The sequence below is a fragment of the Bradysia coprophila genome, unplaced genomic scaffold, assembly GCF_014529535.1.
Source record: "Bradysia coprophila strain Holo2 unplaced genomic scaffold, BU_Bcop_v1 contig_324, whole genome shotgun sequence".
In the NCBI taxonomy this organism is placed as follows: Eukaryota; Metazoa; Arthropoda; class Insecta; order Diptera; family Sciaridae; genus Bradysia; species Bradysia coprophila.
In genome coordinates, this window is record NW_023503584.1 from 506888 (window position 1) to 529340 (window position 22453).

The 22453-nt window shown below is 37.4% G+C and overlaps 4 protein-coding genes across 5 annotated transcripts; all 4 read left to right on the plus strand.

Moving 5' to 3' along the window:
• The first annotated feature begins 394 nt into the window (after positions 1-394).
• Positions 395-3089, plus strand: LOC119079670 (amidase-like). 2 transcript variants are annotated; one of them, XM_037187721.1, is made up of 8 exons: positions 395-500; positions 572-704; positions 1373-1697; positions 1760-2038; positions 2100-2265; positions 2328-2393; positions 2452-2748; positions 2814-3089. In XM_037187721.1, exons 1-8 carry the CDS (start codon positions 410-412, stop codon positions 3038-3040), a joined length of 1584 nt encoding a protein of 527 aa, XP_037043616.1. In that variant the 5' UTR covers positions 395-409; the 3' UTR covers positions 3041-3089. The 2 variants fall into 2 exon arrangements, with proteins under 2 accessions (XP_037043616.1, XP_037043617.1); XM_037187722.1 differs by having other exon boundaries at positions 2452-2764; positions 2801-2993.
• Positions 3090-3398: 309 nt separating this feature from the next.
• On the plus strand, positions 3399-4180 carry LOC119079674 (CDGSH iron-sulfur domain-containing protein 3, mitochondrial). The gene is made up of 3 exons (XM_037187726.1): positions 3399-3562; positions 3625-3872; positions 3938-4180. The coding sequence occupies exons 1-3, from the start codon at positions 3479-3481 to the stop codon at positions 4068-4070; spliced, it is 465 nt and encodes a 154-aa protein (XP_037043621.1). The 5' UTR covers positions 3399-3478; the 3' UTR covers positions 4071-4180.
• A 3469-nt stretch (positions 4181-7649) lies between these two features.
• On the plus strand, positions 7650-8999 carry LOC119079295 (E3 ubiquitin-protein ligase PDZRN3-like). The gene is made up of 3 exons (XM_037187082.1): positions 7650-7751; positions 7783-8059; positions 8118-8999. Exons 2-3 carry the CDS (start codon positions 7795-7797, stop codon positions 8981-8983), a joined length of 1131 nt encoding a protein of 376 aa, XP_037042977.1. The 5' UTR covers positions 7650-7751; positions 7783-7794; the 3' UTR covers positions 8984-8999.
• A 5745-nt stretch (positions 9000-14744) lies between these two features.
• LOC119079296 lies at positions 14745-22058 on the plus strand. The gene is made up of 4 exons (XM_037187083.1): positions 14745-14815; positions 20449-20686; positions 20752-20974; positions 21090-22058. The coding sequence occupies exons 1-4, from the start codon at positions 14813-14815 to the stop codon at positions 21802-21804; spliced, it is 1179 nt and encodes a 392-aa protein (XP_037042978.1). The 5' UTR covers positions 14745-14812; the 3' UTR covers positions 21805-22058.
• Positions 22059-22453: the final 395 nt, after the last annotated feature.

The window sequence follows — 22453 nt, forward strand, 5'->3', positions numbered from 1 at the left end:
GCAAAGGGAGAAAAGTAAAAAAGTTCCTGTATGTTCCTCAGTCGTACGGACTTTCTTTATTAATTTTATAGTGTGAACGGACTTGCGTCACGGCCCTTGACTAACGTAGGGCCATGATGAAGACACTTTCCGCATCGAAATTTTGCAGATTTACTGACAGTGTTTGTCATAATATAGCAACAACGTATTGAAATTTGATTGCAGCCGGTCCTCTAAAAACCTGTGTATCTTGTGCACCAATTTTTAAAATGTGAATTTTTTCAGTACTAGTCCAAATGGAGATGTGCTGAAATAGTACATTTCGCCATCGAAATTTTTTCAAATTTACTGATTTACTGAGTGGTGTCGTAATAATAACAACATATTTACATTAAATTGCAGCCGGCAGTCCTCTAAAAATCTCATTAAAATGCTACCCTCCCCAACCCTGAAGGACTTGCAAGAAATATCCGAGGAATATAACTTAAATATATCCGACGATAAGTTGAGTTTTTACATGAGTAAGAGACGCATGATAAATTGATTGAATGAGTGAACTGTGCTCATATGGAATTGTCCCTAATACCTATAGAAACCATCGAACACAATTTGGAAGATGTAAAGGAAGTAAATGCATGGAAAAATCCGCTCGACGACGAAAAGCATAAGTATGGAAATCGGCCGTTTCATCGTGCCACGCTGCAAGAAAATCCATACAATGCATGGTAAGCGATGATGATAAAATAGGGGGAGTATTTAAGAATTGATCGCTGGAAAATACGAAAATTTATTGATAAGGTGCTTCAACGATCACTTTTCTGATTTTCTAGCGATCAATTTGTATTTTCCTTTCACAAATCTCTAATTATGTTTTTGAAATGATCGGTGTAATTACATCCCACAAAAAAGTATTTTTTGGTACGAGTGATGAAAAGTGGAACCCCGTTAGGGCAAGCTTTTGACTGGTCCTGAAAAATTCCTCTTTCATCAAGATTTACAAACAACGTTTCTTGTGCCGTAAGGATCATGATGATACGAAACAATACAAAAACAAAAAATCAATCTATTTCTTTGCAAACTGCATTCATTTTCTAAACTAATGTGATTTACATTGTCTACCTCAGTCCAAAGTCTTGCTGCTTTGAGTGGAACCAATGCTCTCTCAGAGACGTCAAAATGCCACCTTATTTCTTTGAGAGAGTATTGCTGGATTTTATAAACTAAATAACGAGGTATAAGGGGAAGAGGTTGTAAGAAAATGGTTTCGGAAAAGTCAGCGCATTCCATTTTCTTCTTTAAACAATTGAATTAACTGTAATTTGTGGATGTCAGTGGACCTTAATCTCTTCAATGTGATCCTTGACTGTGTTTCACCAAATCTGTAAACTTATAGGCATCACATATGCAATATTAAAGGTGGTCAGAATGAAGACCAAGTTCAGCTACTAGCAGACAGAAAACTTGCCATAAAGGACAACATCTTCATTGGAATGGTACCGTTGATGAATGGTTCGAGAACACTGGAGGGATTCGTGCCCGAATGCGATGCCACTGTTGTTGAACGCATTTTAAACCATGGAGGCACAATTGTTGGTAATGTGACATGTGAAAATTTGTGTTTAAGTGGTGCTAGCTTCAACACAACGTACGGACCTGTAAGGAATCCTTGGAATCCCAATTATTCAGCAGGCGGATCGAGTTCTGGTAGTGGTGTTGTGGTAAAAGTTTCAAAGCAGGTCCAACAAAACCAGTTACTATGATTGAAAACATTGATTTTAAGGTGGCTGTAGGTGATGTAGACATGGCTTTGGGCGGTGACCAAGGTGGATCGATTCGAATTCCTTCTAGCAGTTGTGGTATTGTGGGACTAAAGCCTACGTACGGATTGGTTCCTTATACAGGAATAATATCGATTGTTCGAGCAATAGATCATGTTGGACCGATGGCTCGAAACGTAACAGATTGTGCACGATTGTTAACAGCGATTGCTGGTTTCGATGATGGTAAGGACGATAGACAGCCATCGACTGGATTTCAATTAACGGATTATCTTGCTGAGGTTCGAGAATAGATAACCTCTGTCAATGCACCAGAGGTGAAAGAGTCTTGTCAAATTACAGGTTAATGCAGCTAGGCCTGGCGTTCTAAGAATTGGTATTTTAAAGGAAGGATTTGAAGAATGCGATGGCGTAATCATCGATTGCATTCAAAATGCAATTGATTTGATCAAATCGTCCAATCAATTTGCAGAAGTGACAGAAGTATCCGTTCCAGATCACTCGAAGGGTACATTTTCACGATCTTGAATTGTCTTCACATCCTCTACAAGAAACTTTTCTTACTTACAGCTTTGTCACCGTTTTTTTCACCCATTCTATTCTATGCCACTCAGGATCAATTGATCGATGGATGCGGTTAGCTCTATAGAAATATGTGTTGTAATGCCCACACTGAAAGAAAAAGTTTTTTTAGGATACGGAACTTCAGTCAGTGGTGTCCTGTCGAGTGCTCTGTCTGAAAAGATGTATGATGGTTTGAGATCACATTCTCATACACTTCATGACCTAGCCAAGCAGGTTATAGTATCAAGCGCTTACGTAAAAAAGTATGGTGGACACGCGAGATACTCCAGCTATGCAAAAGCTCAAACCTGGTTTTGGCATATCGGAAAAGCTTACAATAAAGCATTGGAGGAGGTCGATGTGTTACTGATGCCTACGTTGCCGATACTGCCCATTAAGATACCTTCACCCGATGCACCTATAAGAGGTAAATTGAAGCTGAACTGGAAATTCGGACAAGTTTTTGTTAAATATCTTTTGTGGATTTTGCAGACGCTATGGAAGCAGCAGCGATTAGTTTGAGTAGAAATACGGCCCCATTTGATGTAACACATCATCCGGCCATTACTTTAAATGCTGGATACGACAAGGAAACTAATTTGCCTATCGGTTTACAATTGGTCGGTAGGTTATGGGATGATGCAACTGTATTGAAAGCGGCTAAGTTGATCGAGGATTCCTTGGCTGAACTACAGAAACCATTTAGTTTCACTATTTGATTTTGGAAGTTATGCTTGCGAACAATAAAGAATTTTTTACGGAATGGGGGAACAGAGGCTTCATTAGTCTTAAATATAATAGCCGTGACTAAAGAAGTAACTGATTTTGTATCAATACTGTTAGGGAAAACTAGATTTTTAGCATGACAAACCTTGCAAAATTCTATTTCAGCAATTTGTACATTGAAATCGGTATCCCTTGTATGTCGACTGTGAAGAAACACTCTGTGAAACAATCGAAAATCAAACAATAAATCCGCATAAATTTGAAAGCAAGACTATGTTCAATTTTGTACTAAAAAGAGTATGTTTTGCTGGTTCTGCCGCGACAGCTGTTTCGCCGACAGAAACAAAACACTACTGTCAGGTCTGTCACTCCAGTTATAACCAAGAAGAAGTGTTGTTCCTTTCGATTAAATTTAATTTTCCGATTTTAAAATGGTGCTAGTAACTCCAACTTCGTCAATACTGTTGAAATGGAATAGTGTGAGGCGATTCAATTTACTTCCCCTATCAAATATCGTGAGTTTTTTTTTAACAAAAATGCGAAAACCAAAAACCTCTAAACGGAAAGTCGTTTTCAGCTTCGCTCTCAATATTCGTCTGTCAAGGAACCGACAGACCAGCCAGATATTGTGGTTCCGAAGAATCCACTGGAACCGTTTCAGACAGCTCATCTGCAAGCCGAAAACGGTGCTATTTACGATAAGAAACCCTGGAAATTAACTCTCGAAGCAGGCAAACGGTACTCGTGGTGTCTGTGCGGAAAATCGAAAAATCAACCGATTTGCGATGGAACTCACAAGAATACCTTCCTGAAAATAAAATTGAGGTTGGTGGACACATTCGGTGTGTTAATTCTAGGGACAAGTCGTTTTAACCTATATTCGATTCCAGACCTATTCGATTTCAAGTGGAGAAAACGGGCGATTACTGGCTGTGCAATTGCAAACACACGAAGAACCGACCTTTCTGCGATGGAACCCACAAGTTGCCAGAAATACAATCTGCTACAGCTGCTGTAAAATAAAAATTATTTCACACACTGCAAGTGGTGTCGGTGTTGCTCGTTTCGCATTTGTTAAAATAGGATTTAGGATTGAAATAAATGAAATCAAAGAAATTGTGTTGGTCTCATCGCCGTGTGGTGCGTCTCAAGTGATATCCTCAGATTCAAAACTCGGGCTAAATTTGTAAGTGGAATAGAACCAGGTGAGAGCATCCGGCTGTAATATGTTTGAAGGCGCGATATTGAGAGACATCCGAAAAAAACAGACTATGATTTGAAGATTGCACTCACAATGTGGGTTGATGAAATTGATTTCTTTGATTGAATGTTGGAAATGCCTACCTGTGTTCTGATGTAGCAGAATTTTACGGTTTTTAGGTGAGCCTTAAGGCAGGGACTATTTTAGGGAAAATTTTAGAGAAAATCGGGAAAATTAAGGAAAATAGGGAAAATTACGAGGAAAATTAGGAAAAATTAAGGAAAATCGGGAAAATTGAGGAAAATTATAAGGAAAATAGGGAAAACTAAAGAGAAAATAAAAAAATAATTTTTTTATTGCGTAAACCTAGGCATTTTGAATTCAATATTCGTTTGTTCTGCATTTCACAGTTGTCAGCCGCCACAGTTGTCGGGGTTTTTATACTAATTGTAGATATTTGGGTGTTCTATAAAGTCATCAGTCAATCTAGATTATTTTATTTGAGGAACAACGAGAAGTTTGCAATTTCGAAACATTTACCAAAATTTCACAATCTCATTGTGAAGGATTAACTAGCTAGAGCGAAAAAAATTATTTGGTTTGAATTATATTCTGCGCTGGTGTTTTTAATATTCGTCATATTTAGAATACGAAATGGAATTTGGAGCTGGCTTACTACGGGACAGTAGGGGTGATCTTTAAAATGATTAACATCCTTGACATAGTTAATTTGTCACTGAGACTTGAGGTAGTAGTTAATCATTAATATTTAAGAATAACTTTCATGTCAGTTGATATAGTCGTTTTCGAAAATGTAAATTCAAGATATAACATCGGAGCTGAAAGGCTCTTTCAATAAAAACGGAAGTGGCAGTCGCTAATAGGGTCTTGAGAATAAATGACAGAGATCTGAACAAGTTTAATTACAATAAATACGTCAGTTTTCCGATTGGTTTGCAGATTGAAAACTCAATTATTACAGATACTACAGATATCCTGACCATAAAATGGTAAAAAACATAAAATTGACCTCTTTTGTTTAATGCTATAAAGATTTAGACATTAAATCTAGACGGATTATTAAATCACTAAAAATTGTTACTCTTTTGCAACTCTTCTTAACGTGTGCAACTCTTTTGCAACTTCTTACAATGATTTCCTCTCGGTCTAGACGAATTTTATCCGATACCGAACGAAGTATTTAAATCCCCGATTACTAAAGGTTGCTGGTTGCTAAGTGATGGAGATAATAAGCCTGACCGAGTTATTAGATTTTGATTAGTTATCATTTGTCATGTAGAGGTAGCGGTTGACTGGAACGTTTAGCTTGTGATTCTGGAGTATCTAGTTAAATGAATTTCGAGTGAGTTCACCTTGCACGGTGATTATGGACAAAATTGCGATTTAATGAAATTGTGTTTAGTTGGTCATTATTTTAAACTAAAAAATTGTTCTACTTTATGCCTCAAAAATGCAACGATTTTTTTCGGAAAATTAGTTTAAACAACGGAACGGACAGCCGAATATAAAAAGCCAAAAGTTGCGCAATATAGCAATAGATGTAAAAATTGTCAATCCGAGGCGAAGCCGAGTCCAGTTTAGGCACAAGTTAGCAACAAGATTTTATGTACAGGAATGGGATCTTCATTTTTCCAAACGTCATATATGAACATCCATTTACGCACTACTTTGATCGCACTACTGTACAAAAAGTTCATATAAAAAATGACTTTTCCCCAGTACTCCTTGCGACAGAGCACCTCAGACATACGTTTAATTTTCGCGGCTGATCAAGCACCGCGGTTTTTGGTGTTTCTTTACTAATAAAATCGTTTCATCAGTACTCATTATGTGATTTCAGCACACCCGCCCTGAACAAAAATAAAGTTTTGCCGAAAATGCACCCAAAAATTGATCGCTGTTCTGAATAAGCTGGACCAGATGCTTCCCCAGCCCATACAATTTTTTCCTTAGTTGTATGGGTGTGGGGAAGCATCTGGTCCAGCTTAACGGACCATCGTTTTGAACTCCTCTAGGGTCCCTCTATTTAGAACAGCAATCAATTTTTGGGTGCATTTTCGGTAAAACTTTATTTTTGTTCAGGGGGGGTGTGTCAGATAGAATTTTATTTATTATTAATTGAAGAAGTCTAAGAGACTTACATTAGTATTTAGATAACATGAAATATCGAGATGGAGGTCTAGTTCGCTATTCACTACAAGGTATTTTCTTCATTGGAGAGAAAAAAGGACTCGATGGTTTCAATCCACTTTGAGATGACAACAAATACTTTCAGGAAATCGTCCACCACTATCAAACCATTTATTTTATTTACCCATTAAATCTGGAAGAGAGTTTTGAGGTGTAATTTAGAATTAACGTAAAATCGGGAAAAATAAGGAAAATCGGAAAAATTCAGGAAAATAAGGAAAAATTGGGAAAATCAGGAAAATCAGGGAAAATTAGGAAAATCGGGAAAAAGTTTTCCCTAAAATAGTCACTGCCTTAAGGTCAGAAAAGGAAAATATTCGTGGTACAAGGAACGTCTATGAAATATTTTCGATATAAGTGAGCTGTTCCAAGATTTTGGTTTCTAGATTTTGGGATTCAGACCGATTCACCGATTTCTCTAGATTTTTTTAAATTTCCACAAGGTTTTTTAATGTTGTCGAAATGACATACTTACAAAAGTAGTGATATCAGTCAAGCCCTTAAATGCAATTACCAGGAAATTTTCCCATTTTTCATCTATTCTTGAGGTTATTGTCAGAAAATGGCTTTTCCTTTTGATTTGAAAGCTAGGTGTACTAAGGCAATATGCCAGGTCTTAATAACCAGTCTTAAAGCGTACACCTTTGACCGGAGCGAATATTACTAATGAAAAGGTAATAGAATTCTGTCACTTTTTTAAACGTAATAGAGCAACGAAGATGTCTATAAATCCTTGCCTGGCGCGTGTATATCATATATAATATCGTACTTGTATATTTCATTCATATGGTGTAATCGTGAACACTTATGGACTTATCACTTAGATACGTATGACGTATAAACCTCTGACGTTTCATGGTTTCACGTATAAACTTAAGCACTTATAAGTTTGACCTTATAAGCAGTCGACTTATAACTTATGACCTATAACCACCTTACTTATAACTGACTTACATATAACTTATAAGTTCATATTTATAAGTCGACGTATAACTTATACGCCATTTGCGCAAACTGTCTAATGTTTACATGAAATATGTATACTTATACCATAACAGAAATTCTGATTTCCGATAAGCGTTCACAGTACAAACAAACCATCCTCCCAAGAGCTGTTTACTTACAATGGCTACAAGAATTAATCAGTTCAAATTTTCTTATCATCAAATCGCACGTCAGTCTATTAATGTAATAAACTGATTGTCGTATCAGTTCAATTCCATTTATCAAACGAGATAGGAATGGACAATATTTAAACCTTGCACAGGGAAAATGTATTGAGGGAAATCAGTTTTCGTGGCTTTAGTGTACGTCGTTTTTGTCAGAGAAAACATCATGGGCTATGAATTAACGCGTTTCGTTGGCGAAATTGATCCTGACTTTCTTTGCCAAATGTGTAAATTGGTTCTGGAGAATCCGGTACAAATACCTTGCGACCATTTGTTTTGTTACGATTGCATAAAGCATCGAATTGCAACTGATAGGACATGCCCCGTTGACCTGACCCCTATAAAGCTCTGTGGTGAAGTACAAGTATTTAAAGCTCCATGCTTGGCTTTTCGCAATCTTTTGTATAAACTGAACATCATGTGTGACTTTCGTAAGACAAATAGTCTGACCGCTCAGATTTCGACGCTAACAATTTTTTGCTTTTACAGAAACTCTAGGATGCTCGAAGATTATGAAATTGGAAGGTCTGGCTGAACATGTGAAGAACTGTGAGTACAATTGTGACTCAGAAATTATTTGCGACAAAGGATGCAACTTGACAGTGACTCGACGGGCGTATTTAACTAGCAGTTGTTCGATACATATGAAGAGAGAAATTGAGAACCTGCAGCATCGGGTCAGTTTTCAGAGAAAACGTTTCGAAGGCTTGGCCAATTGCCTTTATGAACGCATTAAGAAACTGAATGACGAAATAAACTGTAATCGCATCCAGAAACAGCAACTGGAAAATGTAATTAGGCGTCAGCACCAAGAACTTTCGGCTTTGAAAAGTAGAAACTTAGCAAACACTCAACCAAAATGGCAGATGTGCCACAACATGAACATCGACGAGAGCAATAATTTAAAAATCGACGATCATAACTTGTCCACATTCGCGTTCGTTCAGTCTTATCATCCATTGAAACCAGAAAGGCCTCACTTCCAAATACAATTATCCACCGCAGCGAACTCATCCGCTCAGAAAGGTGTTTGGATTGGATTGACTCGGAAAGGACATTCGATTGTTCGCAATCCCGAAGCACGATCTTTTGCTTGCATCTGGAACGGACGCATACAATTGGATAATGACTGTGTCGCAATGGGACCGAGATGGGAAGATGGAGATGTCATTAAACTTGGATTTACATTTCCGAACAACTTTATGATGACCGCCGGCAATAACAGTGCTGTAGTGTGTCTATACAGGAATGAGAAAAGGTTTTTCGAAAGACTTGTTGAGATACCTAAAGATGGATTTTTTCCAACTATTTGTATTTATGGTAAGGACTCCAAGGTCACATACATCTACCATTAAATGTGATGTAAAGCGGAAAAAATTGAATTTTCTTTTCAGCTTTGAATAATATTATTTTTCCTTTCTGAGTAGGCCCTATAGACACAGACTCTACCCAATTGGATATAGAAGTAGGTATTCAAAAGTTATTTTTGATTGAAGTGTAAAATCACCAGTCCGCAGAAAGACTGGTAGTTTGGGCGTCCTATTACTACGCTATGTGCTTTGTGTCAGCATAGTCAGATAGCGTGTGTAGTTGTGGTGTATGTACTAAACATTAATAGTTATTTGTATGCTTGCTAAGAGGACTGAAAGTAAAGCTGTCAATTCGCAGGACCAGCTTGAATTGACATTTATTTACTTTCGGTCCTCTTAGCAAGCATACAAAACTTAATACGTAACTCTTTCGGCCTACTCAATCGATACGTAAATAACTATTACGTATCGATTGAGGAGGCCGAAAGAGTTACGCATTAAGTTTTATATGCCGCCTACTGGGGACGAAAGTTGAAAAATTTAATCTTAAGGGTCGAAAGTGGCAGAAAAATGTAAGCCCAAGGGGCGAAGGTTTCGTCGCGGGTTTACATTTTTTCGCCAGGCGAATCGCAACAAAATTACTAAATCAGTTGCTTGCTTTGTTCAACATCTGTACATAACACTGGCTGAAATAAAAAGGACATAAAAATTCAAATTGATGTTTACACGAGTGTATAACGCTGAAAATATTCTCCGGTATCATAATCTACTATTATGACATCGAGTGGAAAGTACTTTATTAGGCTTCAGATATGTCATTATGACATGACACATGAGGCAGTAGAAACAAGAATCGTATGGAGGTACAAGACATCGTGTGCGATAAAATACCAGCATATGACTCTTGTTATATAAATATAACTTCCTTGATCTTGTATTGCTTGTGTGGACAACCAATGAAACGATTTGTTTACGAAAATTTGTTTATTGTTTCCCTTTGCATTCGGTCGTCGTTACCGACCATAATCATGGCTAAAACAATAAGTAATCATAAACGAATCGGCTCTACATGTTGAAGCTGAGCTTCACTTAAACTTACGTTACTTCTAATGTCACAACAATTTTGAATTAAATTCGATTTCTGGGCCGCAGATTATATCTGATGGGTTCAATATTGTGTTGATTGTTGTTGTTTGTGTTGACATGACGTATGTCAACATTTGTCAGAACATCTGTTGCAGGTGGGCTACTGTACAAAATAACTATTATCAAAGCGTTGCTATTATGCAACAGAGGCAACTAAAATAAGCAATTTTCAAACAACGATGCATAGTTGCATAAATAACTGTTGTCGTAGTTATCGATAACAGACGAATTCGTAAACGCTTAAACGAAACGATTTTTAATTAACTTTTATCCCTTGACCATCAACGCTACTTGAACGGATATCAATTTTCCCGCTATAATGAAGTGCCGCTGATAAAATCATAAACTTTTTCATTTTCTTCCGAAGGGTTGGATGACATTTTTCACGGCTATTAACAACGTTTTGGTAATTATCTTTTCCAGGATTTATTTCTTTTCAATAAAATTTTTTGCATCGCAAGAGGCGGGACAACATAGCTTAATGATTTTCGTCTACTATTTCACTGTAGATATTAATATATTGGATTCGAAAGCTAATAGAATCAGTGCCGCTTTTAGCTTTTGGGCGCCATCGGGCAATTGGAAAAATAGGCGCCAATTTAGTAAAGCTATTTTTTTAAGGACCTCGGGCGCCATTTTCTTCTACTCCACTTCGGGCGCCACGGGCATTTGCCCTTTTGGCCCATATGGAAAAGGCGGCTCTGAATTGAATGATGCATTTATCGATATAAATGTAACAAATTTCGCGATGGGAATTTTTTTCCAGCTCTGAAACCATCGAATACTATTCATCGCATAATTAGGATTCACCAGCATGTTCGACGTAGAAATCGATTGATGTATGAGAATGATAAAGGGACCTCAACCACTTTTTTGTATATTTATCCTCTTCCACATAGCATTAGGCAGCGTGTACGAGGAATTTTATTTTCGTGTCCCGTAGATTTATCCCAACAAATCATCTACTTAATATTTAAAGTTGTTGAAGTCAAAATGTGCCCACTAATAAATTTTATATCCGCCACGTGTCATCACCGTCCGCAAGTATCATATACGAATTTAATTTGACGGATTACGGTTGAATAAACATCAGCAATCACATCATTAAGGGGTTTTTTCTTCTCTAAATAAACGCAAGAGGAATGGATACATTACATATGCAAGCAAGTCGTATACGTTGATGCACTTTTTTCGACGCAAATATACCAGTAGCTGTTTGTGTTCAGATTGTGTGTGACATCAAGTGGAAATTGATTCTGGGAGTGTGTAACACCTCGTGTGCTTTTACAAATTTCTTGATTTAATATAATTTTTTTTGTCGTCGAATAAATTCGGATCAAACATCCAAATGTTTATTTATATGAGCAATATGATTAATCCGATAACAATAATATCTCCATGATGCACACACGCTCTGTTGTTGTGCGGTATATCTTTTGAATATATTTTGGAATTAGCCTTCGACCGTTTTTTATGCTGTTGTCCTCCCGGAGTGTTTTTTGAATATTAATTTCAAGGCGAAAGGAACGAATCATTCAAAAATAGATTACGTTCGATTATGTCATTGTTCCGCCGGTACAATAAAATTTGATAGTCCTTTGGTGCAAAGAGGAGGTGCTCCTCCGAGAACTTTAGGTACTGAGGCTACCGAGGTAATGCATCTGGAAACTTTCTTTATATAACTTTTTACGGACTGCTATTGATCTGTTACCGATAGATAACAATCGACAGATTCTCTGACTGTATGAATTTTAACAGGAAAATGCATGTTCAAAGGAATGAAGTAAAAGATGTCGCTTCATTATTTTGAAACTTGCTTATCCTCCAGTAGCGAAATGCCAAATTCCAACAAGAGTCAATGTCGTACAGTCAATGTGGTTAGGCCTAAGGATTGACCTATAAGTCTCATTAGCGAAACCGAATACCTCACTCTGAACAGACAAAAAGGACCATTGGACAAAACGTAACAATGAATGAATTTAACTTCGAAGTGGTGCAGTCGTTTAAGTACCTCGGTTCGATCGTCAATATCAACAATGATTTAGAGGAAGAAATTCAAATGAGAACGCCAATATGTGTTATTAAACACTAAGACACTAAGCTCCCTTCTGAACAGTCCGACGAAAAACTATATAAAACAATGGCTAGGCTAATCATTTTGTAGGGATGTGAGACATGGACACTAACAAACAAACAGGTAAACGCACTCAATGTATTCGAGAGAAAAATGTTACGCAAAATTTGTAGCCCCGTCCAGGAAAATACCATTTGGAGAGCACGGAACAACACAAAGTTGAGCGATTTTCTTGGCGTTTATCTTTTTAGTGTAGGAGCGATCAAATCATCCAGACTTCCCTTGAAATGGGCGAAATCCTGACATTTTGCTAAACCCCAAATGTCAGCCCTTCCAAGTGAATGCGCGCCTGTTTCAGACGGCAAGGGCAAGCATATGACCAGTATTATTATCGGATCTATTACTTCCATCGATCAACGTATTTTTTATCAGTTGACTTCGAATCTTGTACTTCAATTTATGTAAACATTTTACTATATAAAGGACGATATTACCCAGCGCTTGTCATTATTTTTGTCGTCGTTATCGATAACAGATGAATATTCGCGTGTGACATGTTAAGATCGGATAACAAACGATAGAGCAGCAAAAAGGATACTTGACACGAACCGAACATTATTTGAAATCGAACAAAGGGTAGACCGCGTAAAAGATAGATTGATACCGTTGAATATGACGTAAAGAAGCAATTGAAAGCAGGGCCTACTTTTTAGAAACTTTTAGAGAAAATCGAGAAATTCAAGAAACTTTGAGAAATTCAAGAAACTTCGGGAAATTCAAGAAATTTCGAGAAATATTTCTTGAATTTCTCGAAGTTTCTTGAATTTCTCGAATTAGAGAAATTTCAAGAAATTCAAGAAAAATCAAAAAATTCGAGAAACTTCGAGAAATTCAAGAAATTTCAAGAAACTAATTTCTCGAGTTTCTTGAAGTTTCTCGAATTTCTCGAATTCGAGAAATTTTAAGAAATTCGAGAAAATTCGAGAAATTTCAAGAAATTCAGGAAATTAGTTTCTAAAAAGTAGGCCCTGATTGAAAGAGTGTATAGTCGAAGATCGCAGCAATGGCGAAGTGTGCTATAAACAGACAAAACGCGGTTGGGTTAATATGGTCAACGAGTGGTTGATAAGTAAGTAAAATTATACAAAAATCTGACCGCTTCACTAATTCATTTAATCTATTGCACTACTCTACAGATGGTAAATAGAAAATTGCTGCAGTTACGAGTTCGAAAACCTATGGGTATTTTTCCCTCCTGATTATAAATCCAGAAAAAACAAATTTCTAGGACGTCTGGATCAGGAGATAGTGTGAGAACAATATTTGTCTCTCTCACACCAGTTGAATTCCCATCTTAAAATAGGTCTAGCTCCTGATCCAGACGTCCTAGAATTTTTTTTTTTGGGATTTATAATCAGCGTCATTTTCATACAAGGAAGCGTTGAAATGTACTTTTCGGTTCACTTTTTCATCGAATCGTTCACTTAAAATTCAAATTTTAGGCACACTTACGGCGTGAATACCAATAGGTTTTCGAACTCGTAACTGCAACGTACAGGGTGTCGAGTAGTGATTAATCTATTATCAAAATTAATTTTCTCGTGCGAAGCTAGGTTTGTTTCACTTAGTTGCCAAAAAAAAACGAACAAAAATTGACGTCCAATTTTTATCTTTGAGTATGAAAATTCACTTCGATCTTATCAACGCACTCCAAGAACAGGCACGAGATCCGAATGTAAATAAGAGGCCTCCACGATTTATTAGTCCAAAATTCACATTAAATTCAGTTTTTTATGTTAGTATAATCCACTACGTTACGGACGTTCCATGCAAAATAAGAGGCCAAATGAGCGTAAAAAAATCTTGTGGCTTTTTTGGAGTGCGTTGATTTGGCCCAGTGGTAGTGGGTGCCACAATGTAGAAAAGAAAAATCACCTCAATTAAAGGTTTTCAAGACTCTCGTTGATGGAATTTAAACATTTCAATGGAAAACATTATTGAAGTTCGTAAACTGCATGCACTCATCATATTCGTATTCATTCAAAAGTACACAGAAGGGCACACAAACAGACCACACCTCTCACATATTTTGGTTGGTTGGAATCAGAACGTTTATTCAACACCTTGTTTTATCGATTAGTTGTAAACGTATACGCGCTTGTTAACGTGTAAGCGCTGTAGCAATGTAGAGAGTGGATAGTGTATAGCAATGAGAAATTCAAATTTGAATTGCTTTTCTAAATGTTGAAAACTTGTCGACCAACACATTGCTCCCATACTAAACCACGGAGCTATTCAACTTATAGAGTTATTTTCAAAAGAACACTGGAGGGAAATAAAACATTTTCCGGATTCAATCACAACGAAAATTGCTTTTCCACTTTACACCTCACTTACAACCAAACCTAATCTCATCATCCCTTCGGTGTCTGTTCCATGCTAAACCGATTTTAACTGTTGGAGGTGTGTCTTAAAAATACGGGTTACAATAGTAGCAAAATGTACCATGCAAGTAAATATTTTGTTATCTCACACTTTCCACATTTTCTCAGCAAACAAGGGTAGATATTTTCAACATACGAACCAGTTAGGCTTTGTAAATCGTTTGGTGTGGTTCGTACAAGTTGCAGGGGTGAAAAATCATTGTTATTTTAATGGTAAATTTATTGAAACACATTTTTTGCGAAAGTTATAGTAACGTGATAATAAACTTCCGAAAATAAGTAAAGTGAGAAAAGGATTCAGTCTCTGTAATTGTAATAAAATTGAATGGTGGATCATTGGACGTTTCTGTGATTCATATTTAGTTCGGTACACTATAAAGGAATTTTGTTTGAACCTTTTTTTTCATATTTATAACTCGGTTCTTTAAAGTTAGTTTAAGTTCACAGCTAAGCTAATCAATCGTTACAGCACTTGGTACATTAGTGCGCCTGAAATTGTAAATAAAAATATTTCTCGCACCTCTGGTACCCGAATTGTGGGATAACTTCTTGAGACCTCAGCGCGAAATACCCGTTTAAAGTTCTAGGGCTGGAGATAATATAGCAGGATTATTGAAACTGTTCTTAAGTGTTTTTGATTCATAGTACATTACTTGCCAATGGCATAGCCACAATGAGTAAAAAAAACAAGTAATAGTTCGTTGTTCACCGAGTGGAAAAAATTGGAAATTGTATCGAGTGTGTTGCGAGGATCACAACTCATACGATAAAATGCAATTTCTAAACTTTTTAAATAGGGGAGAAAATGATTATTTTCCTTCCTGCGTTTAGGAAAACTGTTTTCACCATTTATTCTATTATCAACTAAGGTATTTACTCAAAAAACTTGAAGTAAAAATCTTTTACTTCATTTGTTTTAACACTCATTTTAATGTATACTGTAGTAAATAAAAGATCGCACGTTATAAGACTATTACATCCACAGTCATGTTGAGCTGATTATAAAACATTTTCCGCCGGCACTTACTTAACGTTACATGATAAAATTGTAAAATCCTGTAGAGAGTTTGATCGTAAATCTACAATCTATATCCAGCAATTCTTCATCTTAATTCATATTTTCAACCTTGGATGAGTCCGCAAGGAATCGAACACCTAGGCTGCTATAAACATCGTTCAAAACCACTTACAGTGGAGGTGTGACGCAAGTCCTGTTATCCACTTACATAAGAACTGTGTAACTTATGCCACTTATGACGCAATTTTTTTGTTACAATTTTCTTTCTACAATTTTTCTTGTGAAATTTTTGTTGACAAAACTTTAGCGTACTTTCCTCATCAGCTGCCATTTGTGACGCATATCTTTTTGCGTGTCGAATCTGTAAGCGTCACCTACACCGATATCTGTTCTTTTGTAAGTGGATAACAGTACTTGCGTCACACCTCCACTGTAAGTGGCTTTGGGCGATATCAGTTCTTTTGTAAGAAGATTTTTTTGAGAATTTGGTATAACGCAATAAAATCAGCGAATTAAAACAACCCTGAAACACATGTCGACTAAAATCCAAAACTATAACTTTACATTTAAACCGAACTTTATAACTGGCATATTTGCCAAGATATAGATCACATAGCTTACGGTTAAAATGCTCATAGCTTCCAAATAAGCGACTTTTTAGTAAAACCCTAAAACACGTGTCGACTAGAATCTAAAACTCTATAAATTTGTCTTTTACCCGAGATTTCCATCTGCAGTATTCTCCGAGTTACGGCTGACATAGCTCGCACTTAAAACGTTCATAGCTCCCAAATAGACGACTTTTTAGGAAAACCATGAAACACGTGTCGACTGAAATCTGAAACTCTATAAATTTGTTTTTTAAACGAACTTTCTATCTGCCATATTTTCTGAGTTATGGGTACTATAGCTCAATAGCTTAACACGCTCGTAGCTCCGAAATTATAAGCTTTTATAAAAATTCCTTCAAATTAGTTTCTTAGAATTACGTCCTTAACTTACCCCGAAAATTCCAGCCAAATCCACCGGTAATGACATGTTGCATAATCGTGAAATCACATCGAACCATTTTTAAATGAAAGATGTTAAAATAAGCATAACTTACCATTACACCTTATCAAAATATTCTTTAGGTTTTTTTTAAACTAATGATGAACATTAATTTCAGAGGAAAGTATGACGTCAGACTTGTGCGGTCGTTCATATGTAATACATACACTAACACACTCGAATGATTACGTAAACGAATTACAGTGAACGACATCTCAAATGTCTCACTGTCATTTTTTTCAGAGAATGTCATTGTGAATTTGCAATGACACAATAAAATTCTCAGAAAAATTTGACAGTGAGACATTTGAGATGTCGTTCACTGTAGGAAAATTTAAATTGCTGATTTAAAATACTAATTCACTCAAGAGATGTGTAAGATTGTGTATTTAAGGGTTTTGAAACCCGAATAACAATAATAAAATATTTCCAGAAGATGCAAGTTGTCTATTCAAAAGTTTCGTTGTAACAAAGTGACAAAGGGACAAGTTGGTAAAATTCATCTATTTCAAAATCCAAAATGTATGGAAATCAATTTCTTCATACAAATTTTCAAGTTTTGAAATTTAATATCTCGGCCAAATCTTAACCTTATGAGGCGTGTGATAGCTCGTTGAGCTCGTATGGATGTTTAGATAATAAACGAATAAAATAAGTGGGGGTAGTAGGAGCAAAGGGGGAAAAGTCAAAAAGTTCGTGTATATATGTTCATTTCATTTATTTTTCATAATAATAAAACATAACAAGTGACCTGCGTAGCTCCGGTTTTAAACAATTCTAAGGAGCTACTTTAAACTGTTCCTCAGTTCAGTGTGATCGGACTTGCGTCACGGCCCTTCATTAACGTAGGGCCATGATCCCTAGTCCTGCGGAAAAGAATTTTGTCAAATTTTTCAGTGTGAACGGACTTCAATAACGTAGGGCCATGAACAAAACAGGACTAATTTTAGTTAATAAAAGGAAATTGTTCTTGGAAATCTTACTGTGTTGCCTCCGTAGAAAAATCCAACTTTTGTATCTGAGCTTTTCTTTGATTTCGTACGCTATTTCAAGTGACAAATGAGAGAAAATAGTGAAACCAAGAAGACCAGCTTATATACCGAAAATTGGATTTTTTACGTGTGAAGCAGCTTTCCGCTATTTCCCCAATATTTCCATCAGCAGATGGCAATTTCTCAATGCAAACTATCCTACACTTGTTCATGGAACGTTTTGCTGCTGTCTTGTGTAAGAGGCTAGCGGAAGCAACTGAAGATGGTCAGTCCACTCTGACCAGTGACCGCCGTTAGTTCTCGAGGTCGAAACAGCTTTTCTTTCTTCTTTTTTGTCACTTTACGTGATGTGTGGGCAAGGGAAGAGCTATAGCTCTGTTTGTCGTTCCGAAGGATAGTTTCTTTGTGATTTAGTGAATGTGAAAAGGAGTCCTGTTTTGGTTTGTGTGCAGATGTCCGGTTCTTGCAATTTGCGCCCCTGAGCTTTTCGTCTCAGGTTAAGCAAAATTGGTATGTGCGAAGTTGTTTATGTCGTCGTAAGATGAAAGGTGCCCTGGCACTATCGTTGTCCACTCTTACCTTGTTAGGCGGCGCTTATTGCATGGATTGGGGTATTAGCGTTTTTTGGGGTTCCCATTGTGTTCCACTTTGCAAGAGGGAACAAGAAGTAGCTGTGTGAAACGAATGAATGCAATAGCCGTGTGAAACGAATGCAATGTTACTGAAATCTCTGGTTGGTTTGTATCCTGATTTCAAACGTGATGATGAATGTCTGATCTGCCTGATGGTACGCGGAATTTCTTTAACGGGCCTACGCGACCTGTGGGCGAGAATCTCATCAAGCCCGATGTGGACAAAACCGATGTGGACAAAATCGTTCTGCTCGGACCTGGATGACGCAATTTGATTTGGGTCGGGCCAAAAAACGGACCAAGAGTGAATGATTGGAGTTAGGGAGGAAAGCAGATTGCGGAAAGCGAAAGCGAAAACGGAAAACGGAAATGTTTCTTTGTGTTGAGGATTGAGGTCAGTCTTTGCAAGTCGAGTGCTTGTGAGTCACTTCTTGCAAGAGTCATTTTCGACCAATGATTTTGTCGTTTGCTGCTGTGCTTCACTCGCTGTTGATCGCTTTAGCAGTCATCATAGTTTTGCTTATACTGTTACTTCACTCGCAATTGTAATTTCGTAGATTCAGTTACGGTTTATGACTTCAAAGACTGGATTTAGTCTCTTTTCTGATGTTTCCATTGTAAAGCCGACTAAAGTTGATCTTTGCAGATCGAGTGCTATAGCGAGTCATTCCCTGCAAATTGAGTTTCAACGTTTGTGTTTTGAAGGCGACTGGTTGATCTTTACAGATTGAGTGCTGGCGAGTCATTCTCTGTAAATAGAGTTTCGTCATCCGAATTTTGGGCCAGTTAGTGTAGCTTGAGGCCATACTTCACTCACTACGAGATTTTCTTCTACTGATTTTGTTCAGTATTGTTGCTACACAGAAGGCTAAGAAATATTGTTGCTGCACAGAAGGCTAAGAAACATTCAGTCAAATTAACTTCAATCGAAGTTTTTCGCGAGATTTTCGCATTGTTTTTCCGTTTTTCCATTTCGTTGTTTCGTTGTCGTTGTTGCTGTTTTGCTGGTGATTGTGCAATTTTCGCTGGATGGATGAATGGTGAAAATGAGCGGATCAGACGGTTGGTGACGTGAGTACGGTGCATGAGAATTTTTATTTTTTATTTTTTGCTTTTGAAGCTCAGGCTCAGTTCTTTTGTTTGCTTTGCTGCATTTTTTGGTGATTTCGTAGCAGCTTTCCGCTATTTCCCCAATATTTCCATCAGCAGATGGCAATTTCTCAATGCAAACTATCCTACACTTGTTCATGGAACGTTTTGCTGCTGTCTTGTGTAAGAGGCTAGCGGAAGCAACTGAAGATGGTCAGTCCACTCTGACCAGTGACCGCCGTTAGTTCTCGAGGTCGAAACAGCTTTTCTTTCTTCTTTTTTGTCACTTTACGTGATGTGTGGGCAAGGGAAGAGCTATAGCTCTGTTTGTCGTTCCGAAGGATAGTTTCTTTGTGATTTAGTGAATGTGAAAAGGAGTCCTGTTTTGGTTTGTGTGCAGATGTCCGGTTCTTGCAATTTGCGCCCCTGAGCTTTTCGTCTCAGGTTAAGCAAAATTGGTATGTGCGAAGTTGTTTATGTGAAGATTTAGAGAAATTTTTACGGTTCTTAGCCACCATGCGGAGAAAATGCCTTTCTGTGAAATTTTTTAAAATGAAAAGCTCATTTGAATGAAAGGTGGATTTTATTTCAAAAAAAAAAGTCAAACCCAGTCTACCTTTGTTAGCAAGGACGTACGTCTCTGTATAATATTCTTCTCTATTTACAAAATAACGCAGAGCACCTTGGATAAGGTAGATTTTTCTCCAAAGATATTTCGTTGAATACAAATAATCTAAACTTGTAGCAGCTCACCTTTGCACCGGTTACCAGGCGAGGAACATATGGCTAGATACCAACAAAATTTTCAGCACAAAATAATTCTGCAAAGACCTGGAGCACATTTTCAAAAGTTGTGGATGCTGACATCACCAAGCACTTCACTCACATTTTTCTCTCAAAACCTTAAATAACCTTAAGCCCTGTCTATCAAGTTCGTTGTTTAAACAACAGTAGGAAACACTACAAAGAGTAAGAGATAACCACACCACTGATTCAATTCTGTCCCATCTCCATTGAGTGAACAATCCGACCAGCCGCAATTCCTAAATTCAATTTGTTTTTCAGAAAATAATGGACGCAGGCGAAACCGATGATGTTCAAACGGATAGGAGCTCAACATCTTCGACCGAATTAACTGGGCAAACTTTCCGATCGAACAATGACCATGACATCAACAGTCATACGAATTCTGGTAATGGTTTGTCGAACAACCATCACGATTCTTTGTCCGACGAAGAACTGTCCGACTTTTCGATGAACTACAGTGATGACGAAGATAACAAAACTGGTTCCGGACTGAATGGTTAGTGTAATCATTATCCATTGGCAGAAAAACTGTTTGACTTTTGGTATTTGCTTTCCTCATAGTTCCTTCAAGATTGTTTCCATCCAACAACGCGTCTATCAGTCCAAATGGAAACTACACTACGAACCGCAGTGGACAAGTGGTGAGGAAGATTTTTACGAACTCGAGAGAAAGATGGAGGCAACAAAATGTGTCTGGGGCATTTGCCGAACTACGGAAACTCGTTCCGACACATCCGCCAGACAAAAAGTTATCGAAAAATGAAATTCTACGAATGGCCATAAAGTAAGTGGAACGATGGTGGTTTTAGGTTGTGACAGCACTGTGTGGGTTTTGAATTCCTCACACCACACACCATTCGTGTATCTTCATTTCAACAAAGAATTTTTCTTTGTTCCAGATACATATCCTTGCTGACGAATGTTTTGGAATGGCAGAATCAACAAGACCAGCGTCGATTGCCCGACAACGAAAGAAACAACAACAACTCGGTGGCTTTGGTAAAATCGGAGCTTACATCGTCCGATAAGAGTCGTGCAAACAAGACATCAATTAACAAATCCATGGAAATACGAAACGACTCGGCGAAATATTTGGACAAGGACTTACAATACTCCAGCAACAAATTGATGCGATCGCAAAACAATTTACTAATGATAGCTCCACTGAATGGTGTGGCTAAATTCAACATGGAACATCGAATCAAAACGGAAATTGTGGACGAGGAGATTAATTTGTGTGATGTGGCAATGACTAAGGAAATTTCCGATGCTGGTCGGAAGATGTTTACACCGTCGAATATCAAAGAGAACAATCCCATTCAGTTTAAGGGTTGCAATTCATCATTCGACACGTCCAACATTATGTTCAAGAACAATTTATTGTCGGTGCATATTGAGAGAAGTGGCGCTGAAATTGAAAGGGCCCGAAATTTTGCCAGCACAATCCAATTTCGCCCGATGTTACATCTGCAGGATAATTCAAGCATGAAAATTGAACGACAATGCTCGATTAAAGACGGGGAAAGTGGGCAAGCATCAGGTAAACCGGGAAAGAATAAACGAAAGACTATGGGCGGAGCTAAGGCACTAAGCGAAAAGCGAAAGAAAAACTAAGATTGAGCTAGGTGTTTGGTGCAATAGTTTTCATCTAATAGTGACGTGACGTAAAATATGATCTGTGTTTGTTTACTCGAAATATATTTGTTCAAAGCTTCAGAGTCTTTAGTATGTACCAATCGGACGTTTCCTAAATGTGTATACATTGCAGGAGCTAATTTCGACGATTTTCAGACCGTCATGAGCTACGATAAGGTGTGGGGTAATCTGGCAAACGGTGCTAAAACGACGCATTTCTCAACTACATAAAATGTGAAATCGTGAATTTCCCGTTAATAAAATTTCGTAAAAGGGAATAGTTATTTGCATCCAGGGCCTATTTTTGGTAATTTTTTGGAAATTTTTACCAAAATTTCCAAAAAATTGCCAAAAAATTCCAAAAACTGAGATCGTCAAAAATTGAATTTTTTCACAAATTCGAACAGTTTCGGCAACTTCTGAGCTCAGCCTTGTGTCTTAGCCGGCTCTAAATGATTTTATTTGCTTACTGACGCTCTCATCTATCAAATTAATCACTTTCGACTTCATTTTAAAGCTGATAGTGTCAAGAATCAACTAAAATCGTTGAGGGCCGGCTAAAACACAAGGCTGAGCTCATGAGTTGCCGAAACTGTTCGAAATTGTGGAAAAATTCAATTTTTGATGA